A 12696-nucleotide genomic window follows, 5' to 3' on the forward strand; every position below is an offset into this window, starting at 1 on the left:
AAGGGCCCTCTGAGATCTTCGGTGAAATCTCTTAAAGGTCTGACTAGAAACTATTCAAAAACATGGAAGTCTGAAAATGACTTATTCCTTGTTGCTGAGGAAAGCTATTGTCTTTTTGTTCTACCCACTGGTACCATTGGTTGAATAATTTATTAGTAAGTCATCATCCATTGCCTTACTTCATTCTTCTAACTTCACTTAAACTGTTCTCTTACTTTATATCATAACTAGTGGCCCGGTGCACAAAATTCATGCATGGGGAGGTCCCTCAGCCCGGCCTGCACCCTCTCCAATCTCGGAACCTTCAGGGGATGTCCAACTGCTGGTTTAGGCCCACTGCCTGTGGAATTGGGCCTAAATGGGCAGTCGGACATCCCTCTCGCAATCTGGGACCGCTGGCTCCTAACTGCTTATCTGCCTGATTGCCCCTAACCACTCTGCCTGCCGGCCTTCTCATCCCCAACTGCCCCCTCTTGCCAGCCTGCTCTCCCCTAACTGCCCCTCCACCCCCGTCAGCCTGATCGCCCCCAACTGCCCTCCCCTCTTGGCCTAATCACCCCTAACCACCTCTGCCTCAGCCCTGCCACCATGGCTTTGTCTGGAAGGTCTCCTGGTCTAATAAGCATATTACCCTTTTATTAGTATAGATAGTTCACCAGCTTTCATCTTTAAATAGATTATAAAATAATGGCGGCAAGAGTTGTATTTTCTTCTCCTTTATTTCTTATTTGTTCTCTCAACAAACACTTCTTGGGTGTGATGTTCCAGACCTTTGGTAGCTTCTGAGTGTAAGGCATTGTATACAGTCAACATGATCCCTGTCCTTTGGTGAGTTGTGAACAGAAGTCTTGGGAAAAGAAAGAGGAAGAAGAACTGGAGAGGGCAGTTTAGGCTGATGTGTGCATCTGGGTGTGTGGTCCCGAAGCACAGGGAGCAGGGTCTTGGCTGAGAGGGTTCTTGTTAGTGCTCTTAGACTCTGATGTCCGAGGAGTGGCCTGGGGCTCTTGCTGACCTAGAGCTACAGATGTGGGCAGCCTGAGGGCCTGCATTTCTGTGAGGGCAGGGTGCCATGTCGGACAGGAAGTTCCTGAAGGATGTTCCCTTGGGTATTTTCTGTCGTTCCCTTCATACCTTGTTCCTCAGGCTAAATAGATCCCAACTTAGACCAAGGTGTAGCAAGACACCGGACAATAAAGTCAAAGGTTCGCTCTGGACCTCAGAAATTATTTCGTCTCACTTTTCTCTACAGATGTGGAAACTAAAGAAGAGAGATTATTACCTATTTGAGGTGTACAGCCAGTTAGCGACAGGTTCAAGCCTGAACTCCAGGTGTCCTGTGTGGGCAGGAATACTCTAACTGAGGGCTAACACTACGTACAGAAGGGGCTACCTAATACCTGTGAACCCTACAATCCAACATACTCAGCCTCCTTAGTTGCTGCAGCTGGCTGTGTGGGACTGCTCTGGTCCTTCATTGCTCCTTAGCTGTAATATACATGAAGAGGAAGAATGATTTGGAAGAGATTTGTTTTATGATAACATCGCTGCCAAATATAAAAAAGTCAAGAACATGAAATATGAACTTTTGAGGAACAGCCATTGTGAGGGTAACTTGTGCCTTTCTGGAGGAGAGAGTGGGGCCTGGGGGACCAAGATCACACAGTAGGAGATAGATGTGGCTCTGCATGGAGGGCTGAGCACTCAATCCAGTGAGCATTCAGTTCAGTTTCCTCTTTTGGTCTCCTCCAGTTGGGACTTTATGGAGTTGGGAGGCTCCTGTAATTGGTTTCCTGAGCAGATGGACCAGCAGACTGGCAGCCGGTCATGGCTGTGATGAGGGCCAGCGTTGGCTTCTGCTTGTTTGGCCACAGCAGGAAATCAAAGAAAATGTCGTTGGTTTTGCAAGAAGTATTGCTTTGACCACGAACCAGAGCAGGGGAAGGGAAATCTCACATGCTCTAGGGCAGCGTTTTTCAACCGCTGTTCCGTGGCACACTAGAGATGTTGCCTGGGTGTGCCGTAGGTGCAGACAAGACAAGAATTTTATAATTTTTCACTATTTTGTTTACTTAATATTTCATAATAAAGTAATTATAAAATACTTTCTTTGTGTTTATTTGATTCCTATTCAAGAGAATTACTTTATATATAGTCAATATAGGCACAGAGTTAAATTTTTTAACATTTTCTAATGGTGGTGTGCCTCGTGATTTTTTTCATGAAACAAGTGTGCCTTTGCCCAAAAAAGGTTGAAAAACACTGCTCTAGGGCACCCAAAGGGGAGTAGATGTGTTGAGACACAGACGAGGTTGGCCAGCTGGTGGGGCCTCAGCGTTTGCCTTTAACTTCACTGTTCCAGAGCTGTGCTGAGCCATGCCTCTCCTGCCCGTTTTTTTTTTTTTTTTTTTTTTTAATTGATTTTTTTATAGAGAGGAAGAGAGAGGGATAGAGAGTTAGAAACATCGATGAGAGAGAAAAGTTGATCAGCTGCCTCCTTCACACTCCCTACTGGGGATGTGGCCGCAACCAGTGTACATGCCCTTGACCGGAATTGAACTTGGGACCCTTCAGTCCGCAGGCCGACGCTCTGTCCACTGAGCCAAACCAGTCTCGGCCTGCCCGTTCTTCTGGGCATCCATGAGTTTTTTGAGCAGAGGGCCTGGGTGAGGGAATCAGTTTTAATTGGGAGGGTGCTGTGAGGAGAACAAAACAAGTCCTTTAACGTAGACTAGGATGAGTTTTGGGTTAATTTCTTTTGTTAATATGTAATATTCACATTTGTATAAATGTCAGACAATTTTTATTATGTTGTCTCTTCAACTAGATTGAAAATCCCAAAGGGTTAGAATCAAACTTGATTTCTTTCATATTTTCTATTATGTTATGCATACCGAGGTGTCTAATCAATTTGTGTTTGATTATATGCTGCCTGAATTTATGTCCTCACATTGTCTTCCATGGGACCCAGTCAAATGACCTAACCTCTGTGGTCTGGTGTTTTCATCTAGAAATAGGAGAGACAATGATATCTACCTCTGAGATGTGTCCTGAGGATTAAATTATATGCACGCACATATGTATATACACAGAGACATGTTTGTTTAGTTCCTATAACAATTTCTAGACCTGGGGAAGCCTTAAGTTAGTGTTTACTGTCTCTGTTGTGTTAACATTACTATGTTGGATTTGTGCTGAAGTATCTACTGCAGAATTTCAGGCCTGCCCCATTACTGGACAGTATGTATGCACATGCTCGGCATAATGCTAGTCAAGAGATGGTCTATCGTCACTAAAATGTATAAATAAATGTGTTCTCTTTAAGGTATGGAAGATATCCTTACAAGGACCATGTTATATGACACTATTAATGATTGCATTTGGCTTACTATGGGGACACCTTTTACAGATCAGACCCACTCAGAGCGTTTTCATTTCTACTTGTTTGTCTTTATCAAGCACACCCTTAGTATCCAGATTCCTCGTGGGCAGTGCCCGGGGTGAAAAAGAAGGTAGGTGATGATCTCTTTTAAATATGTGTTGAAGCAGTACATATTTAATTCACTCCGAAGGTCTGTTAGAAAAAAATTACAACTCGTATTCTCTCCTTGGGGTTTTCCTAATAGTTATGGACATTCCCTTAGGAATTATTGTCCCTGTAATTTCAGCTTCTCCAATCCTCCATTTGATTAAGAAAAATGTCTTTTAAGGAACTATTTGGCATTGAAATTGGGACTCAAAAGAACTGTTGGCCCAGAAAGGAACTCACTACAGACCGATTCATTTGCCTCTCAGCATAACCATTATGGCTTGTCTCAATTTAGGTTCTTACAAGGGTATTTCATGGATCACATGATCTCACACATCTAGAGGAAATAATGAACAACATAAACCAGAGAAAGAAAAACAGCGATCAGACTCTCAAACCTCAGAGGGAAAGTAAGGGAGGATGGGGGTAAGGGGAAGAGATCAACCAAAGGACTTGTGTGCATACATAAGGGCCTAGCCAGTGGCCATGGACAACGAGGGTTGGGAGGGGGGGCATATCTAGGAAGGGGTTTGGGATGGGAATGTGGAATAAGGACAATTATGTGAGACCATAATCAATAAAATAAAATAAAAATGGGACATAAATCAATAAAATAAAATAAAATAAAACAGTTCCTATTCTTTCAAGAAAAAAAAAGAAAGAAAGAAAAGAAAAGAAAAATGTCTTTTTATATGCTCACAAATTGAGAATAGTTTGAGGAGCATTTTAAGAGAGAGGAATCTACATTGAACAATATACTGTGAAATTGGTGAGTTAAAGGGTTAGTGTGCTGCACCCAACCTGAAATCCCCCAGCTCCAGAATTCTAATTCACTGTGCTTATTGACTACACTACTGGTGTTACATGCAACCTAAAAAACAATGTGATTGATGTATTGTACGTTGCTTTGATTCTGGCAAGTGTTGGGAATTGATGTACGTTTGATACCTTCTTCTATAAAATATATGAGGTACTTTGGTAATTAAAGGTACTTTCACCTCTTATACTTTGGTGTTAGTATCATCTGTGTGTATGATAGCTCGCATCTCAAAATCATTGTTGTGTATAGTGAAGTCAGACCTGGTAGGACACTTAGGAATGAACGTTCTGAGGTGTGGTTTGGTGGCACTGTCGTGCAGTTAAACTTTTTCATGCCCCGGGCTTCTAGTATACTATAATACCAGTACCTATGAAGACATCACTGGCTAGAAAAGACAATTAACAAACTCAATTATCAGAATATGAATTCTCTTTATTTGTGGAAAAATCTAATAAAGTCTTTGAAATAATCATGTTTGAAACATTCAACCACAAATGAAAAAACACCATTTTTTTTAATCTTTTTTTTTTTTTTTTTTTTAAGAAAACATAGAAAGTTCCAAAGCTAAGAGCTGTTGGTTGAAAATGGAGACGTTTTGAGGCCTATGTGAAGAATTGCATTCCTCAAAGCTGCATCATTTTCTCTCCAGAGAAGTTGTATAGTCCCTTAAGCCAGTGCTGGTTACTCCTTTTCTATTCCGTCCACATGAGTCAGTATTTCTATACCAAATCTGCATTATTCTCAAAGGGAAGGGATCTTCAGTGTGGTGGTGATGGTGAGTTTAAAGGAAAGTGACCCATGCCACCAGGCTCTGCTCAGCACATGTGACCAGAAAAGGATGGGGCCAGGTCTCTCTTGAATAGCTTAGGGAAGAAATAAAGATCAGAGGTGGAGACTGCTGCTGCATGTGTTTCTGGGTCACAGTGAAATTGGTATGATTATCCAGGCCTATCATATTATTTGCCATGCCATCTTGTCATAATGTCATTTTTCTGTAATTTTATAATTAAGCAGTAACATGGAAATATTTGGGAGATTTTATTTACAAAATTTTTTAATCTTAAAAATGTTACAGTGTTTGTTCTCAAAGAAATTTTGAAGTTTGTATTCTCATTTAAAGGATCAAAATTATTTTAATTATTCTGGAAATATGCATGATGACTTTATTTTGATTTGGGACAATATAAAATACTGGAAAGATTTGCTTTTCATGTTTTGTTTTCGTAAACAGGTGACCTTGACTATAGTGCTGTGTTGCTTGGAATGCTGGTGATGCAGGATGTACAGCTGGGGTTATTCATAGCTGTCATGCCAACTCTTATCCAAGCAGGAGCCAGTACATACTCTAGGTACATTTTTATATTATTTTATTTCATGGTTTGTTTTTCTGGTTTCATATCATTTGTTTATAAAAATGTTATTTGATACATTTTCCAGAGATATGTTCGGAGCTTGTATAGCACAGGCTCAGGAATAACTAGACTCAAACCCTTAGCTCTATGTATGGACATTGATTGGGCAAGTTATTTAACCTCACTCTTCCTTAGGTTTTTCATATAGAACGTGAGGATAATATCAGTACTTACTTCATGGAATAGTTAGGATTAAAAGAATTAAAATATAAAATGCCTGGAACATAGTGGTGTGTGTGTATGTGTGTCCACACTATCATTAGTGATTATCATTGTCATTGTCATCTTCATTACCATTTTCCCTGATCCTTCTTCCTAGTCTTCTAATAAAATAATACCAGAACCCAAACTGTACTTGCTTAGGTTCATTTTGGTTGGGAAAGCCAAATGGGAAAAATAAATTTACTCAAAAAGTTGTAGGTTGGATTGCACATATAATGCTATATAATAAAAGCCTAATATGCAAATCAACCAAACAGCAGAAGGACCAATGGAATGATCAGTTGCTATGATGTGCAGATGCTCAATGAAGGAGCTACCCCCAGACCAGCCAAGGCAGGTGCCATCAGGGCCCCCCCCAATTGCCCTGCTGGTCACCCCACAGAGGGAGGTGACAGGCAACGGTGATGGAGTGATTCAGGGGTGGAGCCAGTGCTGACCCCCGATCGCCCAGCCAGTAAGGAGGTGACTGGCACTAGGAAGTGACTGAGGAGGGGGCAGTGCTAGGCCAGCCAAGGTGGGTGCCAGAGGGGGGCGCCACCAGTCACCCCACAGATTGGGCTTGATCGCTGGCCAGGCCTATGGACTTTACCCATGCACAAATTTCGTGCATCGGGCCTCTAGTATATTATAAGAATACCTGCCAGAAAATAAATACACTTGCAAAATATAGGGTGCCCTGTACAATTTAAAGGTACGTTGCATGTGGGTTAGGATTATAAACTTGAATTTGTTTAAGCAAATATACTATATGCATATAAATATTGTGCTTTAAATATTTCCAGAGGATACATTTTTTTACCTCTTACAGTAATGATACTATTGGTAAAAAATTAGTAGACTTTGAAATTTCTATTAGAACGACTTTGAAATGCTAAAATCTTTCTCATTTACTTTATTTCTTCTGTACTAATCTGTATGACTTCACCTAAACCTAATCACTTCCCAAAGGCCCACCTCCAAGTACTGTCACAATGGGGTTCAACATATGAATTTGGAGGGACACAAATATTCAGTCCATAACTCTTTTTGGATTTATCATATTTGGTGTTCACTAAGCTGCTTGAATCTGTAGATTTATGTGTCTTGCCTAATTTAGGAATTTCAGCCATTATTTCCTCACGTAATTTTTTAGTTCCATTTGCTTTCCTCCTTCTGGGACTCCAGTGATTTGTTTGTTTGTTTTTGTCCCACAGTCCTCTGAGACTTTTCCTTTTCAACCCCAGTTTATTTATTTTTTGTTCCGACTGAGTAAATTCTTTTGATTTGTCCTCAAGTTCACTGATTCTATCCTCTATCATCTCCATTCTACTATTTAGCTTATCTAACATTTGGCTTTTCTTTTTCTAACTTCTATTTCTTTTCTGAGATTTTCTTTTTTTCATTTATTTCAAGAAAATGCCTAGTATAGGTATGATAGCTGCTTTAAATTCTTTGTCAGATATTTCTAACAGTGATTCATCTCTATGTTGGAATCTTTATTATCTTTTCTCATTCAAGTTGTGGTGTAGTTTTTTAAATTGTTGTGGTGATAAATGATTTTCAGTTGTATCCTGGACATTTAGTATGAGTATCTAGATCCTATTCATCATACTTTTTAAAACAAGCAGTCCCCCATTGAAGTATGATGTGATATTGTATATGTGTGTTTATTGCCTGCTAGGTTTCACCCAAACTGACAAACCTACCTAATTGCACATGGGTTGTTTAGAATTATTTTGTGTTTTTTAGTATTTACCTTTGCCAGATATTACAGTAAGTTTCAGGAATCCCAGAATGATTAAGATCTCTTTTCTGCTCTCAGATAACTCAGCTATGTTAAAAATGAATGCCTTTTAACTGAGATTTCCAGAGGTCAAGCCTCATGTCCTGGAGCAAGACCTCCCTAGAGTTCTAGCTCAGCCACTTGCCAGCTTTAGAAACTTACCAAACCTCTCTGGGCTTCAGCTTTTCTCACCTATAAAATGGGACAATATGGAAATAGGACCTATCCCTTGCACCGTGTGAGGGCTGCAGGAGAAGATCCCATAAAGCAGTTAGAACAGTCGCTGGAATATGTAACTATTAAAGATCATTTATTGAGGTCATTTTCGCTTGAAGACATTATGCTAAGGGAAAGAAGCCAGTGGCAAAAGGCCATATATTGTAGGATTCAATCTTTATGAAGCATCCAGAATAGGTAAATCCATAGGGACAGAAAGGAGATGATGAGGTGTTGCCAAGCCAGAGGAAGAAGGAATGGGAAGTTAGTGGGTTTCTTTTTTAGGTGGAAATATATTCTAAAATTGATTGTGGTGGTGGTTGCACAACTTTGTGAATATACTAGGAAACCATTGAATTGTACACTTTAAATTGGTAAATTGTATGGAATGAGAATTATATCTCAAAACTATTAAAATTATATGCAATATTATTTAAACTACATAAAGAAAACTTCATGAAGAGACCATAAATATATATATATGTATGTGTGTGTGTGTGTGTGTGTGTGTGTGTGTGTATATATATATATATATATATATATATATATATGAATTACAAATATATAACAAGGTATTAATGAGTAGAGTAATAGAGTATGGTGCTTTTATTGTTTACTATACATACATTCTTATATAATTTGGGACAAACCTCTTTTCCAATTTTGATAACCAGAGAAAATTTACAGTAAAAAATTTAAATAAAGTCAGTTTTAATGTTAATATAAACTTTGCCTCTTTAGGAGGCTTTATTCAGAATTAATCTTTTGTAAATCCTTATCCAAGGAAATGTTCATTGATTTTTAGAGAGAGGGGAGGAGAGAGAAACATCAATGTGAGAAAGGAACATTGATCATTTGCCTCCTATATATGCCCAAACAGTATTGAACCCGAAACCTAGGTCTGTGCCCTGTCTGGGAACTGAACATCCTACCTTTTGTGTATTGGACAGTATTCTAAGCAACTGAGCCACCCTAAAGGGAAGAATTAACTTCTATACCCCAAATATTTAATGGGTAGTGAGCAGAGCACAGAGACTATGATAAAGAATACTTTTTAAAAATAAAGTGATTTGACCTATTAGAATTAAAATCTTGCAAAACCATGGAAGTTCTAGAAAAAAGTATGGATAAATTTATAATATTGAAGATGGGAGGACCTTTCTGCTTCAATAAGAACACAAATTCTAGAAGCCATAAAGGACAAGAAAAGTGATTAGTATTACTGCATTGAAGTTGTTTAAAGACACACATATACATGTAAACACCCACACACATATGTGCACATATACACACACGCTTATGTACATATACTCATTTGGTAAGTGGGCCAAAGACAAATGGGAAAAATATGTTTGTACACATATTAAAGACAGGGTGTTAAGTTCCTTATTTCATCAAAATCTCCTACAAATTAATGAATTTTTTAATAATCCAATTTGAAAAATAGGTAATATAAGCAGCTAATGTAGAAATGAGTAAATAGAAGCTGTTCCCTTCATACAATGGAAAAGGAATGGCTCTTATACCTGTCAGATTGCAAACTTTTAGAAGTGGGATGATGCGCAGGATTGCAGAATGGCACACTTGGGTCTTGGTTGGGGGTGGAAACTGGAGCAGCCTTCCTGTCAGCCCATTTGGCAGTGTTTGTCAAGTGCAGACTGTTGCACATGAATATGCTCCCAGAAGCTCATCATTCAGCACATCAAGAACCTAGAGCAGCTCAGGAGCCTGGCTGAGAAAATGATGACATAGACACGTGATGGAATGCTGACTCAACTTTGAAAAGAGTGAGGCTTGTGCATAGAAACTTTGCCAAAACCTGATAAACAGAGAAATGAAGATGCAGAATAGTACCTTTCTGAGCTGTTTGACTATTTTATCCGCACCATCATGCATTTACTGGACAGTTTGGAGGTAGATCTGGATGCAGGCTCTGGACATGGTGATTGCAGAGCCTGTGCAGCAACTAAGAGCACAGGCCCTGGTGCCAGACACCTGGCACATGACCTGGAGTGATGGCTTGGCCTTTGCCTCCACTTTCTTGTCAATAAGATAGGGATGGTGACAGTGCTTGTCTGGCTGTAGCTGTAATCTCTAAAGTGGCTGCAATCTCTTTATCAGCTAAATAAACTGGACTGAGATTAGAACACTTGTAACATGCCATGCACAGGGGAGGATGGCCGCTCTTAGGGAGTTGCCATGATGTCTGGGGAAGATACTGAATGAATGATGAATAAGTGAATAGTCAACAAGAAAATGACTAGTATAGGTAAGTGCTATGCAAAGAATTATAATGGGGTGATGAGTCCGCAAACAACGATGACCACTTCAGATTGGCCAGGCATCTGAGCAGTTGACTTTGAGGCTGAACTCTGAAAGACACAGCTGAGCCAGTCAGCGAGGAGAACCTGGGGTGGAGTAGGGTGCACTGGTCCCACAGCTGTGGAGAGTATGGCTTGTCAAGAAGCAAAGGCCGGCCGTGGCTGTTTCCTCATTGGATAGTGTCAGCCTCAGACTGAAGGGTCCCAGGTTTGATTCTGGTCAAGGGCACATGCCAGGTTACAGGCTAGATTCCCAGTGGGGGACATGCAGGAGACAGCTAATCAATGATTCTCTCTCATCACTTATGTTTCTATCTCTCTTTCCCTCTCCTTTTTTCTCTGAAACCAATAAGATAATAATAATAATGACTTCCCCAAAAAAGGTCATACCACATGTGATGTCTTGATAAAGTAACAATTGGTGCAATAACTTTGGCTATACAGACATTGAAAAAAAAAAAAAAGAAGAAGAAGAAGAAGAAGCAGCAGCAGCAGCAAAGGCCAGCGTAAGCTATTTTGCAGGTGAGGGAGAGTGGAAGGTACCGCTGGGTGAAGGAGTCTGGGCTCATCTGAATGTCACAGGAGCTTTGGACCTCTGATTGATGTTCCCAGCATGCTGTTTAGGCCTCTGAAGCATGAACGAGATAAGTTAGGAAGGTATCATCACAGTTTTGCAGGGATATTATCATTGATGTAACGTGGAAGGCTGGTCAGGAATTTGAGGTAGACTGTCACAGAGAGCACATTTCTATTCCTGCCCGGGCTGCAAACCCTGGCTTCTCACACTGGCTCCCCTACTTCAAAGACGTGGAGTCATTCACAGTGACTTTGCTTCTTTGCTGCCATCCCAGCTCTGTTCCGATTCCCCTAAGTAATCATGTGCAACTTGAGATTTGTGTCCCGTGCTGCTATTTTAAGCCTGACTGCTATAATGAATTCTCTCATAGTACAATAGTCCCTGCTTATCTGTGGGATACGAGTCAAGACCCTCAGTGGATACCAGAAAGCACAGATAGTGTTGAACCCTATGTATACTATATATTTTTTTATGCATACATATCTTTTTACTTAAAGGGAGTATTTTACAGCTACTGTTTGGCATATCTGAATTGCCAGCATCACTACTCTTGCACTTTGTGATCATAATTAAGTAAAATAAGGGTTACATTGGCTATAATACCCCAACAGTTGATCTCATCACCAAGAAAGCTACTAAGAGACTAACAGGCAAGTAATGTATACTGTGTGGAGACACTGGATAAAGATGATTCATATACCATGCGGGACAGAGCAGGATGGTGAGGGATTTCATTATGCTATTCAGAACAGTGCACATAAACCTTATGAATTATATTGTTGTTTTTGGAATTTTCCATATAATATTTTCAGACCATGGGTGACAGTGGGTAACTGAAACCAATAAAAGGAAGCCACAAATAAGGGGGGCGGGAGGAACTACCAAAATAAAATTTGTATTCTTCCATTGAGACATTCTAAACCGGAAATTTGGACTGAATGGTTTCCTAAATATGGTGGAGGGCCAAGTTTCAGAAAATATGTAGCCCTAGCTCAGTGGGTTAGCTGTTGTCCTGATATGTCAAGATGTTGGGTTCTGCCCTAACCGGTTTGGCTCAGTGGATAGAACGTCGGCCTGCGGACTGAAGGGTCCCCAGTTCGATTCTGGTCAAGGGCATGTATGTACGTTGGTTGTAGGCACATCCCCAGTGGGAGGTGTGCAGGAGGCAGCTGATCAATGTTTCTCTCCCATCGATATTTCTAACTCTGTATTCCTCTCCCTTCCTCTCTATTAAAAAAAAAAATCAATAAAATACATTATATATATATAAAAAAAAAGATGTTGGGTGTTGGGTTCCATCCCTGGGTCAGGGCACATACAAGAATCAACCAATGGAATGCATAAATAACTGGAACAACTAATTTATGTTTCTCTCTTCTTCTATCTCTCTTCCCCTCTCTGAAATCAATAAATAAAAATAAAAAATTAAAAAACCAAAATATGTCTATTATTGTAAATGCTAGAAATTCAAGGTGTCCCAACACATATATACACATGTTGACAGCTGATAACTTAGTGGATATTTCTTTCTTTTCAGCCATACTAAGCTGAAAAACAAAGGAAATGAACAAAGGAAATTAATTTTAAAATGCTATTGGAAGTTTGAAAATGCAGTTGAAATACAAACACTGCCTTTATAATTATTCAAAGTGTGTATACGTTTTTTTGGGACACAGACTGTCCCAAAAAAGGATATACACTTTAACAGCTGATAACTCACTTAATTTTCACTCCTTTCCAGGTCTGATTTGAAATAATAGATAAAGCCAGACTAAGCTTTGAACAAAGAAAATTTATCCACAAGACATTTTTATGGGGATACATAAAATAAAGTTTATGG

General features: G+C 39.7%; 1 protein-coding gene across 9 annotated transcripts in view; it reads left to right on the top strand.

Annotated features, from left to right (window-relative positions):
* The window catches only part of TMCO3 (transmembrane and coiled-coil domains 3), a 41912-nt gene that overhangs the window by 16921 nt on the left and 12295 nt on the right, over positions 1-12696 (top strand). For 7 of the 9 annotated variants that reach the window (XM_036455276.2, XM_045588814.1, XM_036455278.2 and 4 more), the window contains 2 exons: positions 3323-3509; positions 5575-5695. In XM_036455276.2, coding sequence (XP_036311169.1) covers positions 3323-3509; positions 5575-5695 — 308 coding nt within the window. The remainder of the gene's footprint in view (positions 1-3322; positions 3510-5574; positions 5696-12696) is intronic. The other 2 variants (XM_036455275.2, XM_045588813.1) reach the window with 1 other exon arrangement.

This window comes from Pipistrellus kuhlii, unplaced genomic scaffold (genome assembly GCF_014108245.1).
Source record: "Pipistrellus kuhlii isolate mPipKuh1 unplaced genomic scaffold, mPipKuh1.p scaffold_m20_p_3, whole genome shotgun sequence".
Taxonomy (NCBI): domain Eukaryota; kingdom Metazoa; phylum Chordata; class Mammalia; order Chiroptera; family Vespertilionidae; genus Pipistrellus; species Pipistrellus kuhlii.